The 19,620-nt window shown below is 38.6% G+C and overlaps 1 protein-coding gene and 1 long non-coding RNA gene across 2 annotated transcripts; both read left to right on the plus strand.

Annotated features, from left to right (window-relative positions):
* Positions 1-305: 305 nt before the first annotated feature.
* LOC131334857 (long chain acyl-CoA synthetase 7, peroxisomal) lies at positions 306-18,372 on the plus strand. The gene is made up of 23 exons (XM_058370150.1): positions 306-707; positions 2,612-2,672; positions 3,239-3,316; positions 3,472-3,543; positions 3,644-3,725; positions 4,203-4,308; positions 4,388-4,464; positions 5,827-5,871; positions 5,964-6,050; positions 7,060-7,149; positions 7,295-7,374; positions 7,476-7,569; positions 10,490-10,578; positions 10,671-10,759; positions 12,754-12,883; positions 13,043-13,161; positions 15,311-15,434; positions 15,519-15,605; positions 16,110-16,213; positions 16,295-16,380; positions 17,393-17,479; positions 17,562-17,648; positions 17,943-18,372. Exons 1-23 carry the CDS (start codon positions 593-595, stop codon positions 18,033-18,035), a joined length of 2,082 nt encoding a protein of 693 aa, XP_058226133.1. The 5' UTR covers positions 306-592; the 3' UTR covers positions 18,036-18,372.
* LOC131334858 (uncharacterized) lies at positions 13,168-14,105 on the plus strand. Its single transcript, XR_009202303.1, has 2 exons — positions 13,168-13,710; positions 13,958-14,105. It is a non-coding gene; the product is annotated as an uncharacterized LOC131334858 (long non-coding RNA).
* Positions 18,373-19,620: the final 1,248 nt, after the last annotated feature.

Below are 19,620 nucleotides of genomic sequence, written 5' to 3' on the forward strand. Positions count from 1 at the left end.
TGTTTTTTGAGAATAAAAAAATTAATAATATAACAATGACAATTTTTAATATTGTGGTGACTGCACTAAATGTCCCGATTAAATACTTCATTACGGTTCTGCAAACCTCTATTCGTTAGGCAAAAGATTATATGTCAATAATTTTAAACAAAATCAGATATCATAACATAATATTTCACGAATATTAATTCATTTTAATTATTATTTCCCTTTCTTTTTTGTTTTTTTTATCAGAAATAAACTCGATTTAATTTCCCTTTCTCTATGTCTATGACAAAGCAAAGTTTCTAATCACGGCTCGAAGAGCAACGACCCTTATCCGAACTCCCCCCTATTTCTCACTCTTCCCCTCGTCAAGTGTGCCCATCCACAACTGTTTCTCTCTCTCTCTCTCTCTCTCTCTCTTCCTCTACGACTCTACCTGAATACCTACACGTCTTTTCAAACTTTTATTCGAGAGTTGATATACTCCATTATTACATACATATACTTCTATGAGTATATATGCATAATTATACATACACGCGCACGAAAGGTTGACAACTTTTCCCTCTCAGTTAGTATTTGGAGATTGATAAACCGAGCTACATCGATGGATTCAACGGCTCACCGACGACTGAAAGCAATTCAAGGCCATCTCCTTCCCTCCACAGAAGATCCCAGCGACCAGATTCAAACAAACCAGACCGCCGGAGAGTTCTCTATTGGTACCTCTCTCTCTCTCTCTCTCTCTCTCTCTCTCTCTCTCTCTCTTCTCCGTCTGTAAATGCACACACTGGATGTCCGGGCACACAGATGCGCGTTCGTATTATTAAAAAGAAGAAATGAAATTTTGAGTGGGATTAATCTGTCATGAAATCTGGGAGAAGATATTTGGGAAGGCAGATTTTTTTATTCTTCTTGCCCCTTGGCAGTTTCTTTAGGAAGTTAAAAGGGTGGTTTGGAGGAAGAAAGTGTGAGGCAGCCACAAAACTGATGGTCACGTCGATAAGGACAGTTTATTATTATTATTATTATTTTTCCGTTTATTAAGGTAGAAGGTGGTTTCCAGGGATTTTCAAAGGCATAATGGCCATTTTTCTTATTTTTAAAGGTTGTGGGATTCAAAATTTCTAGGTGTTGAAATTCTTGTTGCGCCATAGTGTTAAAGGCTAATGGCTCCGGCTATGGAGCACGGGTACCGGTACGCGGTACGGATACGGGTACGGGAAACGGCAAAACCCCAAAAAAGTAGGGTACGGGTACGGCGGGGGTACGGCATATATATATATATATATATATATATATAATGTTTTTCTAATTTTAATTGCATAAAATGAAATATAAACCCATTTTACGAACAAAAAGCAAAATCAGCACAAAATATGCATATCTACTGCATATCTATTAGTATTCAGAATTTCCGATACATATATACATATACATTACACATGCATACATTCGTACATATATACAAAGAGAGAGATTATTCCGATCGATAAAAAAAATATACAGAGAGAGACGAAGAGAAGAGAGATGGAGAGAGAGAGGGACAAAGAGAGAGAGGTGTTTATAAATGACAAATAAATTACATAATAAACCCACATTTTATAATTATTTACAAAAAAATCCCAGAAATTTTGAAAAAATTTCATTTTGGGCTAAAACGTACCCTTGCCGTACCCGTCCCGTACCCTTGCCGTACCCGTGCCGTACCCAAAATTACCAAAATTACCCGACATAATTTTGCCGTACCCACGCCGTACCCGTACCCGTACCCGTACCCGGTACGGGTACGGCGACATTTTCGAAGTACCCGTGCTTCATAGGGCTCCGGCATGGTGGTAAAGGTTGATCAGATAGAAAAGGCGTTGAAGCTTCTTTGAGAATCAATATGCTAGTGTTTTCTGGTTGAATGAGCTAGTAGTATTTTGAAAAGGACAAAAAGGAGACCGACAAGACTCCAGGACTTGAACCAGTTTTCCCAGAGGAATCACCTTTCAGGCAAGGCTGGAAAGTACATGTTTTCCAAAGTGGAAGATAGAGATATCTTTGCCAGAACGATTGAGACCTACTCAGACTCCCAATTTTCCTTGGATTTTCCCCGACTGGTGCATAACGCTGGTAAGCGTTGGAAAGGCCGCAATCCACCAGAAACATCCGGTACCACCAGTACAATCTGGAATACCAACAGGAACGAAATCATAGGTCTTTGGTACACTTTTGTTCTCTAAAGCGGTTTATACCAGTGATACCGGCAGGTACTGAAACAGTATTACAACCCTGCCTAGGATAGATGAGGGCTTGGTGAGGCTGATGATCTTAGAAAATGTTAATCTAAGAAACAGAGAAATGCTATTGGTTGGAAGAAGGAATCTGTTATCATTGTTGTTTCCTGATGCTGTCATTGCTTTTGTCGTTCTCACAGTCGTGTTTCCCCATGACCAGACTTTGTGCTAGCCACTTTTGTGCATGTTTCTAAGTAGTAACGTGCTTTTGCATGGAATGAGTTACTTCGATTACTGAATTCTGCTTTCTCATAGTTACGTATGATTCTCTTTAGTCTGTTCTTTCATCTTATTTTAGACTAATTTCCCGTTTGCTTATGATTATGATGGATTAATCTTTTCAGGTCAGACATACAGTGTAATTCTACCAGAAAAGTTGCAGACAGGAAAATGGAATGTGTACAGGTTGGCTATTCATGTTTCTCCTTAGTAAATTTGTACTAAATAACTTTCGCTTTGTTTGGTTTACATTTTAGAAAGTTATTTTTGAGAGTTGGAGTGGTAATGAGTGGAGAGAGATAGATTTATTGAAAACTGTGCCGAGAGTTAAAGTAACTCTCAAAATGTTAAACCAAACGGAGTGTTTGTATACGTAGTTGGGTATGTCCGTCAGACTTTTTGGACGATAGGTGATCAAACATGCTATCCAACTCTGAGTTTGGGTTCTCAGAAGTCTGTGGGTTCAATTCTCATAACCACTGTTTGTTCCTGTCGCTTTATTGTTTATCATTGTACTATGTGTGTTTCTGCTACACCACTCAGTTCAATCTGTTTCCTTTCAATGTGGGAGATGGGCTCATGAGAAGGAGTGTTCGATAACTTGATATCCATTACCGAGACCTTTTCCTAACAGCTTTGGGAATTAGTTTTTGTGTGTAATACTTTATTTCTTGTTTTGCAATTACATTTGATTGTATAAATTTAACTAAATCTTGGTATGACCATCAGTTTGTGTAATTGCATCATGGCAGATCTGCTCGTTCTCCATTGAAGCTTGTCACTAGATTCCCAAATCATCCTGAAATTGGCACATTGCACGATAACTTTGTGTAAGAAAACCATTACCTAATTCATGCATTCCTTTTCTTAATTTGAATTCTCTGCTACACAGCGTCATCCAAGTTTTTATCTTACTGAGTGGAAACATGCTTGTTGAAGTGTCTTTTTAATTATCTGTTCTCCGTTACCAATTTCTTTTGTCCAGGCATGCAGTTGAAACTTTCCAAGACTACAAATTCTTGGGTACGCGTCTTCGGATTGATGGAACAGTTGGAGAGTAAGTTGGTTATTGACTACAAATTTTCACCCCCGATTCAAAAACTACGAACCATCTCCACCGAAGTTGAGTTTGTTTGCTTTCTTGTTTGTATTTGAAGGTACAAATGGCTGACATATGGCGAGGCAGGATCTGCCAGGTCAGCCGTAGGTTCTGGCCTTTGGTGTCATGGATTGTCAAAAGTGAGTCGTACTTCTGAGTTTGGATCACTGTTTCCAAAGACCATGTGCAACAGATTTATTAACCTATAACTCTCACCTTTTGCCCATTCTTTGTATATTTTGACTTTTGATGCTGAGGAACTCGGTAGACATCTTTAATGTATTGTTAATAGTTTATTCTAAGTACCCCTTTTTGTGTACGCGAAGGACAAATTTGCTGCAAATGTCACATGGTACTCCTATATTTGTTATTGCATATGTTTGGTTTACTGTCTCCGTCCTCTACAGGTTTTTCTTTTCTTCAGCAGCAGTCATTAAACAGTTAGGGGTGATATGTGTATATTATGTTTATTCTCTCTTATTTTTGGATTGGGTAGACTCTCCTTTTTTTTTTTTGTATTTCTCTGTTTACGTTCTGTTAATATACCTTTTGTAATATAGTTCTTTGCTTTTGGGTGAAGAATGATGGTGTGATTTTTTTTCCCGGTTGTGGAACAGGGAGCTCGGGTTGGACTTTATTTTGTTAATACACCAGAGTGGCTGATTGTGGACCATGCCTGCTCAGCATATTCATATATTTCAGTCCCTTTATATGACACTCTTGGTGTGTAGTCTATGGAACTGTATCTCTGCTAGTTCTTGGAATCTTTTGAACTTTGTGACAGATTTTTGTCTTGTTCCAGGTCCAGATGCTGTCAAGTATATTGTGAATCATGGAGATATACAGGCTATTTTTTGTGTGCCGAATACACTGAGTGCTGTGAGTTTGTTCTTGTCTTTTTTAATATCCACAATCATGTTGTCGCTAATGTGGTATATGCATCTCACTGAGATGTTTAATCTTTTGCTGACCATGGTAACATGGTTTGGAGATGCCGAAAAAGAAGAAATCTGGAGAGAGGAGACCATAATCAGGGCTATGAACAGTTCTTACCAAATCAGTTTGTGAATACATTAGCTGTTTAAATAAAGTAATGTGAGATAAATCATTGCAATAATGATAAAGAAGTTAATTTTTTCATGGGGTTTATTGTTAACATTAAAATGAGGTAGTCCCAGTGAAAGCGAAAAAATCCTGTCCAAAATTCTAAGAGGCACGAGGTTCTGAGATCACAGGCTGTGAGCCGAAGGTGGTAGAGGACAAATGTAAGGGTGGTGATCAGGAGAGAGGAAATCTAAATGGGTTAATTGGGGAAACCTCTTAAAATAGAATAGTAAAGGCTAATGAAGGAATTTTAGAAGAAACACCCAACCCCCCCACCCCAGCATGCGCGCACCCAAAAAAAAAAAAAACATACACTCATGGTTCCATCTTTGCTCCATCCTTTGACCTGGCCGGTTGGGACGAGGGTGGGAAGTGAGAGCACTTTAATGGCGAGGGCACCAGAGTTGTAGGAGAGACTAGAGAGTTTAGGGCAGCCATGGATGGTAGCTGAGAGGAGTGCTTGGCCAAAGTTGTAGGACATGAACCGAAGAGCAAAGATCATAGAAAACTGAGTAGAAGCTAGTGTTCCTATGCCTAGACCTCCCTTTAGACAGGACGGTCAAGGGAGGGGGATCTAGCTCAGTGACAACTGACAAGTGGCCCTTTCTTGTGCGTTTGGAGTTGGAGTTATATGCCTATTGCCTACTCAGCAGGTCTTTATAATAGGTCTTGCAGAGTTTAGTCTGATATGCTGGGTGTCATATTCTGGAGGTTGTCAGGTTATAGGTAATCTTGGTTGATGCCCCATTTCTCTAGGACCAGACAACCTGGACAATCCTGTTGCTCTGACCTCTAGCTTACATGCCTCCTTGGGTTTGGAGTGAGGTGACTAGGCCCTGGTCCCAACCTAGGACATACTGTTAGCACCATGAGATTTAGGCGTGCAGGGGATGGCATGTTCTGCGGCTTGTGCCACTGTGGTGTATATTTTGGCTCTAGTACATCGATGCTCCTGATCTGTAATGATCACGACTTAGGAACTACTATTTGAAAGTGCATTCTATGGCATTATTGGTAATCTTTTCTTGTGTTCTCTCTCTCTCATCATTGTACTCAGCTGTATTTTTCTTTTATTTGTCATGTCCGTATAGACCTTATATTTTGAAATTGTAACATGTTTTCTTTTGATGCTTGCAGTTATTGAGCTTCTTATCTGAGATTCCATCTGTATGCTTAATAGTGGTATGCACTCCTAAAACCTCGCTCAGCTTTATATGCTTTAATGTACTTTTCTATTTCTCTAACATGTTTGCCTCCTGCTCTCTCTGTCACAGGTTGTGGGAGGGATAGATGAACACCTGCCGTCACTTCCATTGACATGTGGTGTTAAGCTTATATCTTATTCACAGTTGCTTAGTCAGGTAACTTCAGTGCTTTGTAGGAAAAGGAAAAAGAAAGAAACTTAAGATATCATGCAGGTATGTGATTGCTACGTATGCAAGTTCTCACAATTGGAACTGAAGGTTGTTTATTTTTAATGTAATTTTTGTTTATAACTCAGGGGGTCCTGGCCAACTTATACACACCTCGACTACTCCTTGGGGACCAATCCCACTGTCTGCCGGTGGGGGCCGTTTAAAGCTGGGATAAAACCCCGTATGCATTGACCTCATAAGAGTTGATATCACCTAGGAGGTTTTGAACCTGAGACCTTGGAAAATGAAATGTGTACAGTTCAGACTAATAAAAGATAGAGTGAAAACCTGTTTGTTTTAAATTAAAAAATCCAGATAAAGATGGACAATACGCGCATGTCCTCGTTAAGGAAATTAGATATGCTTTTCACTCACACCTGGTACAGTTGAAGTACTTAAACACATGATTCTAAGATCAATCCCTATCACTTTTAAATCGAAGGAAAGGGTTATTTGGCATTTTTTAGTACCTTTACAGAATAACTTGGATTAGATCTTGGACAAGTAAACATGGGGTTTCGCCAGAGATTGTTGTATCTTCTGCTAGACACTACCAACTCAGACCCATCCCCTTTTTGAAATGATGAGGTGAATACGGTGGCATTGTGGCTGCATGCTTTTGATTGGGCCCAAGTGAATACGAAATCCTATCACGTAATTTCCTGGATGCTTTTTTCCTGATCTTTGTGTTGCTTATTCATGCTAGTTACCTGCCCTGTTGAATTCTTTGTTTGGCCTATTCATGCAAGTTACCTGCTAATCTTGTATGTGCATTTCATGAACTGGATATATTTATGATCTATCTTCTTCGATACGATTCGTTGCTATTAGTAACTTTTCTTTCACTTAGAATCAGTATTAATGACCTGTCATTTTGATCATCTCTACTTCATATTTTATTAGTTTTATATTCTCGAAGTACATTTTGATTTTCCTACAATCAATTTCCTCCTAGGGCCGTAGTAGTCTTCAACCTTTTTGTCCTCCCAAGCCTGAGGATGTTGCAACTATATGCTACACAAGTGGTACTACAGGGACACCCAAGGTAGCAAACTCGTAATTTTGGAACTTTATTTTTGTATCTTGCAGCTTAATATCCCTGTTGGCTTACTGATTACTAGGTAGCAAATTCATTTTCTATTCTTTTCCTTTTTTAATTTTTTCTTGCCTTGATGTTTCCTATGGGAAAGGGAGTCGTGTTGACCCATGGAAACCTGATCGCGAGTGCTGCTGGCATGAGTCTTTCAATCAAATTCAATTCCGAGGACATGTGAGTTTTATTCCAATGTGTATTTATTTTGCTGATTTGAGATCATACTATACTTTCTTTTCTACCAAGGTTAATTAAGTTCTCTGTACGTGTTTTTACAGTTACATATCCTATCTTCCTTTGGCGCACATCTATGAACGAGCTAACCAAGTTTTGTCTCTATATTATGGTGTTGCTGTTGGTTTTTACCAAGGGGTATGTGATACAATAGGAATCACATCTTTATTTTGTTTTGGTGTATGGAGCTATTAGTTCGGATAATTATTGCCTCTCTTAGTGAATGCGATGTTAGAAGCGAAGGAACCAAAATCTTATTGGCATTCTGCTTATGAAATCCTGTTTGGACTATTATACATGTTGAATGCGAAAACAACTTAATGTTTGGGTTCTACGATTTCCCCTGTTGCTATTTCTAAAAGTCACAGGTAGTTTTATGTGATCTGTCTAATTCCTAAAGCTTACAAGTTACAACAATCTTTGCATCTTTTCTGTTGTTGTTGTTGTTGTTGTTGTTGTTGTGTGTGTGAGATGCTAAAGAGTGGTTTAAATATCTCAAGTCCTACATTTAGAGTTGAGAAACTATTGAATCTTGAAAATTTGATCCCTGTGTAGGTTTGTTGGTTGTACAAAAATTGAAAGCTAAGGAACAAAAACTAAAACATGTCTAAATTCATCATTTTGAGGGACACATTTTTTCTTCTGTTTTTAGGTTTCTGTCCCTTAGCACAACCCGGTTGGTAAGCTCAACATTGGCAGGTTATTTGCTAATTATGCAAGAAGTGTTGAATGTGACAATCACGTAGATTATTTAGGAAATGTCTTAATAGGAATTTAATGTCCTTATAACTGAGTTCCTGACAACTTTTTGATGTTAACAGTAGTTGCTGTTGTTGTTAGCAAATATGGTACCATGTTCCATATGATGAAATCAAAAAAGATGGAGTACATGGATACTTAGACACACATGCAGAGAGGGGAGGGAGGGACTGGGCTTGTGGATGAAAAAAACCCCACAAACAGCTTATGTTTCGGAAGACATCAATCTACAGAGAGTTTTGCCAAGTGACGCTATCTACCCCAGCATTGGGGTGTGGTCTCTTGGATTTCCATCAAAAGTGGTCTTCTGAGTGCTAGCCCGTGCCTACGGCACTACGCATCCCGGTTTGAAGGGGATGGCAGTTGTGTGATTTAGGTAAAAACCATGGGCACTTAACCGGGAAGTGGGAGGATGCACTACAGCCTTTGGATCAAATGAATCTACGCCGTTCCAACAACTTGTCCCCACACCCTTTTGTTTTATAATAGAGATTATGAGACATCAGGGCACAGTTAATTGGTACTACGCTGTTACCTGGGATGTAGATCATTAAGTAAGGAAGAACAATTCGGAAACGTGGTTCGCCAGATTATGTGATCCGATATGGGTTAGGATTGTAGATTTACAAATTTGATGTAGTTGAAATGTGAGAAATTTCATATCCAGTAACATAATGTAGAATTTTAAAATTTGTTTGTGTGAAATCTGTACTCTGGGAGCATTAAGATAAGACCCTTTGTTTGCCCAAAATTTTGTCATGTACGAACTGGTTCATTTTGTGTTCTACTTTGTAGTCCGAAGGAGAACGTTTATGAAAATTTATAGGAATAGTTTTGGTTCACTTCAGAAATTTCACCTTTCTGAAACAAAGTAGACCATGTTTAATGTGTGTACAGACTGTAGGTCGATTAGCTTTTTTTGGTAATTCTTTGTTGCATGTGCAAATGTGACGTGGAGAATGATGCTCACCATCTTTCACATTGTAAGGCAGCAAGGGGGTCATGAATTTGATCCTTACGATGTACGTATTGGGCCTTCCTCAAGGTGTAGCCGACTTCTCACATGCTTAGTGGGGCTGTGGGTAGGAAAGAGGGGGAGAGAGGCTTGGCTTTTGACCGCTTTATCCTCGTGCTGATCATATCGGTGCCGCTTTATGCATTTCTAATGGGATTTTATTTGGAGTTAAAGGAATCTATGCATAGTCTGACCAGTCGTTTATCAAAATCTTGTATAGTTGGCTACTATTTGTTCTCTTTGAATTGGTATGCTCATTATCAGTGTTTCTTGGGGGTTCGGGGATAGACCTAACTGGGCCAATTTTTCGAAGTATGTAATTCTTCTGATTCAGATTTGTAAGCGGCATCCTTGTAGTCTTTTGGGCTCTTAGATATCTTTAGGAAAAATGTACATGGGCAGCAACTACTCATGTTTTTGCAAAAAGAACTACTCTTGCTTCCAGTAAAAAATTATCTCCTTTTGAGGGCGGAGGGAGTAAGGTACAAGTGGAGCTACTTGACCTCATTGTCTTTGATTTTTCACAAGAACATTTTATATTTTGTCGTCAAAGTTGGATATTTGATCCCATGAGAAATCTGTAAATTGCACCAACTTCCTTCAAATACATAGGAATTCCTAGCGTTCTTTTCTTTTGGAGAGTTGAAAATATATTGAATAAGGCAATAATGCAGCGTTTTCAAACTATAATACTCCATCCGTCCCATTTTGTTTGTCCCTTTTGGGAGTTCCAACTTCCAACTTTTTAAGGGGGAATGTGTCCTCAAAAAGTTGTTTGTGATTCCTATTATTGTCCTTCAATTCTAATTTTTAAATTTATTTTTATACATTTATGAGGGTTAGTTTTGAAATTTGAACACTTTTTTGTTTGACTTTTCGAAAAGGACTTACATTTTGGGACATCCCAAAATGGAATAAGGGACCGACAAAATGGGGCGCAGGGAGTAGAATTTTGGGACCAGTTGTGAAGCAAATTATACTTACGAGTGTAGATCTACCTTGTCATTAACCTCGTAATTTAGTTATTTATTTGGATTAGTAAGTACAAAAATAACTTACATATGGAATTAATTTTTAACCCCACTAACCAAAAGTCTTGGTTCTGCCCTCCTGTTGCCTTTAGTTTTCAGGTTTCGTCCACTAATTTAATACCTCGACATGAGCATGTGCTTTTCATTTACTTCACAGGGTTATTCTTCTGTGAATTTATTGTCCAATTTGTTTATTCATTGGTGTTATGCTTTGGATAATGTTTATGTACGGAACAGTCTCCCTTATCTGCAGGACAATTTGAAACTGATGGATGATTTGGCTGCTTTAAGACCAACACTATTTTGCAGTGTTCCCCGCTTGTACAACAGAATATATGCTGGGTATGTTGCTGTTAAATGTCACATGCTACGTAAGTAATTCAGTCAGTGCTATTCTGCATGGTCACCCACTTGTTTCTAATTGCTTTTGGTAGGATAATAAATGCTGTAAAATCTTCTGGAGCTTTAAGGGAGAGGCTATTTAATGTTGCTTACCACTCCAAGAAGCAAGCAATAATGAGCGGTATGACCCAAATTTGCCTTTGTTTTTAAAAGCTTATTAGCTTTTAATTTTTTGATCATTTACAAATAAGAGCAGTGAAAGATAAACGAATTGAGATTAATAGGAAATCATACTCCATATTGCGATACTCCCTCCATCCTTCAGCAAAATTGTCTACCATCCTTTTGAAATGCAAGGAGCCTTTTGATTCTTCCTTGGTTGACTTGTTGCATTTGTAAAAATTTAATTCACTTGGGTGCTTAAACCTTGGGCCCAAATATTTTGATACTGGACATTAGCTTGTGACTAGCTGCATACTGAACCCATCATCGTATACAGTTGTGGTCGGAATTTTTGTTCACAACAAATCTTTTATGGATTGCAGTTTGTTAAGAGTCGTGATGGAGGTGATCCATTGCTTGTGTTCATCTGAGAGAATAGGTACCGCTTGATAAGCTGGGGTTATTTAATTTCTCGTGTCTGAATAGAGATCGTTCTCACTAGAATTAGTTGACAATGCACAAGTCTAAAGACATCTAGAAATAGGAGATGTAAGAGCTAAAGAGCACATTCAATTTTCTTAGCTCATACAACTCCAAATTACACCAACAAAGTTCCCATGCATGCCATTGCTGTGACTCAAAAAAGTCCCACATCGACTGGATACCAAAGTAATATGAAGTATTTAAGCATGAGGGCACCCTTACTTCAATAGATAGCTTTGTGGGTTGAGTTCTACCCAAAACCAAGTAGCATGGTATTAGAGCTAGGTACCAGGGATGGCTAGGGTGCCTATTTCTACCCTGCACGCAACAGGTGCTAACGAGTGCTTGAGTGAGCACGCTGAGTGTGAGGGAGGGTGTGAAGCGAAGTACCACATTGCATGATGCAGGGTGTAGCATCCCACATTGGCCAAATATAAAGCGTGTATATTATATATGTGAGGAAACATCAGCTACTACTAAAGTAACTTGAACTTGAAGTTTTGGTCATTGGCCAGAATGTGATGGATCTTGACGAAAGTGTTATTGTGGGCGTTTGGGTTTTCCTAATCTTCACCTTAACTGCAAAGTATTCAAACTTGCAGCTTGGTTCTACAACCTTGTTAAATAACATCATGTTGTGTAGCATAATTGAAGTGATATCGTCTCCTTCATTTCAGTTTGTATGCTTAAAATCATTATGTACAGAGAGGAGGGTTCTTTATGTCAACAGTTACTGTCGTGTCGGGTATACGGGGAAATTGGACCTCACATACTGATATTTACCTATGTATCAGCTGATACATGGTCATATCAGCAATACTAAGCGTCGATGTTAATGATCTCTTCTCTTGTGGCTTGACTGCTATCCTTTCACCAAAGAAAATCGTACTTCGGGAAAGGCTATAAGGGAAGTTCCCCTAACAAAGCTTACTTGTGTTCTCCAACTCTCTTGAGTTATGTTTAGGATTTTGTATCCCGATACCAAATTGGAACCATGATAGATGGAATTTACTGCCACTGCATGTTTATTGTTTACATGTTCAAGGTCTATTCATTCCTTGCAACACATGGCATTTCTGTTTGGCTTTGGGATGCTGCTTATTGTACTATAGTGGACAACAAATATGTATGCAGAACCCAGGTTTGGATTTTAAGGATTAGTTTTGTCTTAGGATTAATTAGCAGGAAGAAGATTAAGACTGGGGCATAACAATGTAACTGACTCTCGTTCTTATTTTAGTTTCACTAATTTTGTTCCGGCTAACTCTCCACATTGGTGGGATTGCACAATTCTCGTCTATTTAGAAGGAATTAGTAATAATAGTATGGTAATGTTCAAAAGAGACAAACTACATGGTAGACCAGTTGGTTATAGCTTTACTCTACCATAGAAAGTTTGCATGGAGCCATGGAGAGAAACCCATTAATGCACTGAATGACATTGCTACCCACTGATTTCCTTTCATGTTTATTCATCATGCATTCTGCTTTTGTTTTTTGGTTTCTTACATTCTCTTGTAAGTGTTTTAGACCGGAGGTCATCGCCAATGTGGGACAGGTTGGTATTCAACAAAATTAAAGCAAAACTTGGTGGACGAGTCCGTTTTATGGGATCTGGTGCTTCGCCTTTGTCTCCTGATGTCATGGAGTTTCTAAGGATGTAAGTTGATTAATCTTTTGACGACATTGCATTACTACTTTGTTTGATGGGTTTGACATTTTTTTTTAGTGTTGTTGGTGCATTACTACTTTGTTTGATGGGTTTGACATTTTTTTTTAGTGTTGGTGGTGACTGGTTGTCTTTCATCCCTATTTGCAGATGCTTTGGCTGTTCCATCATTGAAGGATATGGGATGACTGAGACTTCTTGTGTTATTACCATTATGGAGGATGGTGACAATTTGACTGGGCATGTTGGCTCTCCAAATCCTGCATGTGGTAAGACTGTTTACTAATGATCTTGATAAAGGAGAAGTTAAATAGTTCATAACACGTTATTCATTCTTGTTGGCTTGTTGGTGGTGCTACTCAGAGTACTAACATCACTGACATGCAAAAAAATTGAGGAAGCCGGAAAAATGAACATGAACATGAACCAATGCTGTGAGAAAATGTGTCACGAGCAGCAGAGATTGGGGATGCTTTTAGAAACGACAAGTAATAGAATACTTGTTTCCAATCCTAGGAAGTAACTTTATGAGGCATTGTTGAGCAGTTCAGTTGAATCTATTTAGCATCTATACAGAGGAAAATATATCAGTGTTTGAATGGTGATTGTTGTTTTTTACTCCACTCATTTTGAAGGCATGAAGTGTTAGTTTAGTGCCTTCCTTGGCCTTAACCGCCCCTGCTCCTCAAATGGTTCATGATTCGTCGAAGGGTATTTTTTTCGCCTCTCATCGCATCATTTTTGGTGAGGAATATTGCAATGTTTATGTAGTGAGCCTGGGCCACATCCGTCAGCTGTATAGTATGGTCATACATCAGGTATAGCCTCACTCTAAATTGAAAGTAGATCCACGATGTATAGGATTATTTTACATCTTGTCAATTTTTTTTATGACACGTGGATTGGTCAGCAATCCACATAGATGTCGTTTGTAGTTTCTGGTTTTAATTTGCTCCATATTTGGAAAGTCCCAGTTGTTTTTGTAATATGATTTTACTGGTATTCAAGAGACTTGGGTATGAACTCATCCAAGAGTAGCTAACAAAACATTTAAATTCAAACCAGGTAAGACGATATACAGCACTTATGGAAGAGGACACTTGTGCTGTAGTGGTAGCTGGTGTAAGTTCCTGTGGAGGCATTTCGCCAACAATTGGAAATTTAGTAGTTTGTATATGGAAAAGTGCAACGTAAATGATGTAAGAGATGAACTTTTGGTAATGGAATGATTCGTAGGTGGGTCCTATTTGAGTAGTGATAATTGTTAGATCACCCGTTGTCCCAAAAGCCTAAGCTGTTTAGAGATAAGCCCGAGATATATATTAATCTGTTCAACCCTGTCTTGCCCGTGGAGATGCAAATATGCATTTGTATAATGTTGAATACTGGCTTTATGGTTCAATACTGCACTGCAACGTGTTACATAATGGTCGGATCCGCCATCAACGCACAGTGATTTTCTGTACCACCGTTATGCTGCACCATAACTGAAACGGACCCCATTAACGGCTGTTACTTAAAACCATGGTATAGACTGAACTGATGAATAACTCAATTAAGAAAAGCAAGGAATGACAGGCTATTCTTGTCATTGCAACACTGAATAGTACTCGAGAATAGCAACCTGTGCTAGTTGGGTTTGTATTTGTGTGCCTTGGTTGTACATTGAAGAAATAAGGGGCTCACGAAGGGATAAATTTCATGTCATCGATTGAACTTTTGGGTTTAGGGGACCACTGATACAACAGCGTACGAGAATCCCAAAATTTATGCCTTGTTTGGATCACAATTTGAAAAAAAAAATTCAACTCAAAAAACACTCATTACCCCTACTTCCAATCATTAATCTCATTTCTCTCTATCTCTCTCTACTCACTACTCCTATCTCCAATCATTACCCTATTTTATCTCTCCACTCATTATCCAAAAATAAAACTCAAATTTTTTCAAAACATCATCCAAACAAGGCATGATTGTTTGAGAATCTCAAAAATTGCAAGTACATGAACACATGATGCTGTTTCATAGTATTTTAGCCTACGCAATTGGGTCATAATGGAAGGACAAGCGTTTGATAAAGAGAGCAAGAGAGAAGCAACATGGCAAGATGTCTCTAGCATGTTGCTTCTCCTCCAGAGAGTACAGAGATTGGAGTTGGAGACCATATTCTGTTTTTTTTTTTTTTTCTTGGGTTTGGAGCATGGAGTATCTAAAACCTAAGTTACGTGGTCTCATAGTTCCTCGTCAGATTTGGCTGTGTGCGATTGCAACTGGAAGCTTGATCCTTTACTTTTTGACAATAGTCTTGTACATGATATTAGCTCAAGAAAGATTTAAGCAGAACTTCAATTGCAACTCTTATATTCTCGTTGTCTGCCCCTGGCATTGTATTAAGTTGATATCATTGTAAACTTTCAGAAGTAAAGCTTGTGGATGTTCCAGAAATGAATTACACCTCTGAGGATCAGCCCTTCCCTCGTGGAGAAATTTGTGTCAGGGGGCCGATTGTTTTCCAAGGCTACTTCAAGGATGATATGCAGACGTAGTCACCTTCCGCATGACGTTTGTTCTTGTTATTTGAATTTGTGAATACTGAGTTCACCTAACTCGTATGTAAATTTAACAGGAGGGAAGTAATGGATGATGATAGTTGGGTGCATACAGGAGACATTGGATTATGGTTACCTGGTGGTCGCCTAAGGATTGTTGATAGGTAACATCTTATGACCCTATTTTGTGGGATTGATGGGACACTGCCTGATAGTGTATAAAATTGACACCATACTTGTACTCTATAATCTGATGTCTGGAGCCTGGATGCCGGAGTTTGTTTTCTTAACTTGTTTCAATGACTTGAGCTTGAGATTTTCCATATCCAATGTCAAAAAATGAATGACTGACTGGTCACTTCAAAAGACATGCACCATGATAACTAAAGAAGGCAAGCTGAGCTGTGTCTGTTGAAGCATTGTTACTTCTAGGTGGAGGAAAATATTCTTGGGGTGGAAGAAAGGCCATTGAGGCGTTTCCATGTCTATTTGAAAAGAGTATTGTACATGGTTTTGAGGTGAAATCTAGGAATCATTTTACCTAGCCTGTCTTTAGACACGCTGAGTTTTTTCTGAGATTGTTTTTTCCCCATAATTTTATGGACAAATCTTCTTTCTAGTCACTTGGCTTTACCTATCATTGAGGACTTTTGAATTGTTTGTCTCAGGAAAAAGAACATATTTAAGTTAGCACAGGGCGAGTATATAGCACCAGAGAAGGTTGAGAATGTATATGCGAAGTGCAGATTTGTCTCGCAATGTTTTATATATGGTAAAGAGATGGAGTTTATTATGTTGATAATCCTATAGTCTTACTATTATTATGTCGTGCTGACCGTTTTTGTGATCATAGGTGATAGTTTGAATTCATGTCTAGTAGCTGTGGTGTCTGTTGACCCAGATATTTTGAAGGATTGGGCTGCTTCTGAAGGTATCAAGGTATTTTCCTGACCCTACTACTACTTTTGATCGATTGCTCCTTTGAGGCTTCGATTAAATGAATACAAAATTTTTTTTTAACATTTATTTTTAGAAACTTGCAATATGTTTGTGCCAAGATTTGAACCCATGACCTCTTGGATACTCACCAAAACACTTAATCACTAGCCAAATGAACGCAAAAATCAAGGAGGTTATTTGGGCCCTTGTGCAATTTTGCTTCTGTTCTTTTCCTTTTGCAAACTTATAAGTTATGAACACGAAACTACATTTTTATTCCGGTAGGCACCTAATAACTTCATAGACTTCATTTTTTAACATTGCATGTAATGTCGTAAGCAGTACAGACAGATGCAGTATAATTAGTAATAAAATTGTTCTAACAAACGCGCAATTTGGTCTCTACATAGTTTACAGATAATAAACCACGGTGCAGAATGAAGGCATAACCAAGTGGCAAGGCTTTCCCTTTACCATGATTGGGTAATGGGTTTGATTCTCATCGTGGGTTGTTACATGTACTCGAGGTGGAAAAACATGTGTTTAGAGCTTTTCTGATGATTGTTGGCAACAATAATACTCCACTTAAAAATGATCCCTGTTGGAAATTGTCCCACATCTGTTAATTATCTTCTCCAAAACTAGTATATGAGCCTGGGCAACCTCTCCACTCATTACGAATTGGTATCAGAGCTAGGTTTTTGGAGGCTTTTCCCCTTTGTTTGTGCCATAGTTGCACTTTGTTTCGTTGTGATCCGTGTGCTCCGGATCCTTTGTTGACCTCTCCACGTGCGAGTTGGGGCTTGCACGTGAGGGGAGTGTTAGAAATTTTCCCACATCGGTTAATTATCCCTTCCAAAACTAGTATACGAGCCTGGGTGGTCTCTCCACTCATTGGCAATTGATTTTGAGTTGGATGTTTTAGCAATCCCTATATCTAGAATTCAATTAATAATTCTGTTATGACTCTGGAATTATGCTCATCACAATTTTTTTGTTTGGGTTTGCTCAGTATGAAGATTTAGGACAACTATGTAATGACCGAAGAGCAAGGGCTGCTGTTCTTGCTGACATGGATGCTGTCGGAAGGGAATCTCAGGTAATCTCTACAACTATGATCATCTTCAATTCTCTCTCTCTCCTTTCAGTTATTTAGTTTGTTCGATGTTCTTTCCCTATAGTTGAGAGGTTTTGAATTTGCAAAAGCTGTTACTTTGGTGCTTGAACCATTCACTTTGGAGAATGGTCTTCTCACTCCGACATTCAAGGTAGTCTCTCTCTCTCTCTCTCTCTCTCTCTCTCTCTCTCTCTCTATACTTAAATGTACCTCACTTGGTTGTCAAGACCATGGGTAATGAAACTAGCATTTGAAGACTTGTGGAGGAATTTACAGAAGGAAAGGAAAAGGTAAAGGAAGAAATGATGTGGTAAAGAAGCTAAAGTTTATCTTTGCTTTCCCTATCATCTTTTTCCCTTTGAGAAATCTCTCCACAAATCCCCAATCATAACAAAGCCTATAGTCGGTTCGTTCTTCTTCACCAGTTGCTTTTGATTTCTTCTAGATCAAGAGGCCTCAAGCGAAGGCATACTTTGCCAAAGCAATAGCAGATATGTACGCTGAGATTTCTACTTCCGATCCAATGCCGGCCCAATAAATGTCGCGCCTAAAGGTCATATGTGGAGGGGGAAAAGGATTTCCTTCAATAGCGTGGATCTGTTATTCCTTCCGCCTCCCACTTATTGAAGTTACTGATATGATAAAGCTCCTGGAGATGAAAGTATGAAACTAGTTGTTCATTGGTCTTCTTGTGGCATGTTCTACTCATTTGTGATTTGTTTATCCTCATGTTTGGCTCCAACTTTTATTGCGGTTCCAAATCTGTCGGTTACGTAGTATGAATCTGTAACCAGTGGCGGACGCATGATTTGTGTCTATTAGGGCCCAAACCACATGTATTTTATATAGATAATAAAAAATATATTTCATTAAAATATATTGCTACTTGCGGATGTCCAAGGAAGAGAAGACATTGTGTGTGTGTAGCCGCCATTCTTATTCATATGAAGGATGTTTTCCACCCACGTATAGGAATATTTAGAGTTGGGTAGGGGTCCGGCATCTCCTGCAACCCCCCTTGTGTCCGCCACCAATATTACCATGCAATGAAGAACTTAGTTATTCCTATTTCATGTAACCATGTGATGAAGAACTTAGTTATTCCTATTTCATGCAACCGGCGATTCGAGTATTCTCGTCCCTTCTAAGAAAAGCTGGAGAAAGCTAGATAAAGGGTGTAAATCAAACTGATCTCTTGGTAGTTGAAAAGAGTTTCTGTATTTATAGTTTTACCTTGTATTTATGGAGCAAGTAATAGATGCAAGTTTTTAAAATAGACGTTTTGTAAATGTCTTTTTTGTCCTCACCACGACGCCTCTACAAATCTTTTTGCCTTGCAGAAACATAAAACCATCTCTGATTCATTCATTGGAAAAACAAAGAAGAGCAGCTGATTATCGAATCTTGGTCTCCCGTTGATCTAAATCTTTTGTCTGTCAAATCGAATCGCCATACGATCATATACCTCTTGAAGCTCATAATTATTGGACTTTGATGAAGTAATTCTAATTACAACACTGAAATGGTGCATACAAGTTGTCGAGTCCTGGATGGTGTGTACACACTCTTGTAGCATCCCAAATATACTTCGAATCCAAAACCCATAAGGTCAACAATTGTGTTAGTGCTACAAACATTTACACATATAAATACACAAATTCACTCACTCACATTGGGTACGGAGCCTACACAAACTGCAAACACACCGTGTGGACCCACACTCAATGTGAGTGAGTTTGTGTATTTGTGTGGTGTGTGCAAGTATTTGTGGTTCTAGACTTATTGTAACGTCAAATCCTCCAGCATAATGGTGCAATTACATCTCCTTTTCTGAATTTTTTTTTGCTAGTACTGTCGCCGGCTTCTAGTTGGCAGTGGTATTACTGCTATGGATTTCCAGGAGCTCAAGTGCTATGAATTTTTCAATAATCTATATATGTATATATGCGGCTCCAAATAGAATGGTTATTTAATTTCTTTCTTTTGGAATAACCTTGTTTGTTTCAAGACTTTAGCTTGCTTAGTTTTGGAGTATCTTTTAAGATCTCGTCTTTGGAACTACTTGTACTTTTGTCTAAGGTGCCCCTTGGGCTAACTTTTGGTGTCGTTTTTGCAAGGTGTTT

This window comes from Rhododendron vialii, chromosome 7a (assembly GCF_030253575.1).
Source record: "Rhododendron vialii isolate Sample 1 chromosome 7a, ASM3025357v1".
NCBI classification, from domain to species: domain Eukaryota; kingdom Viridiplantae; phylum Streptophyta; class Magnoliopsida; order Ericales; family Ericaceae; genus Rhododendron; species Rhododendron vialii.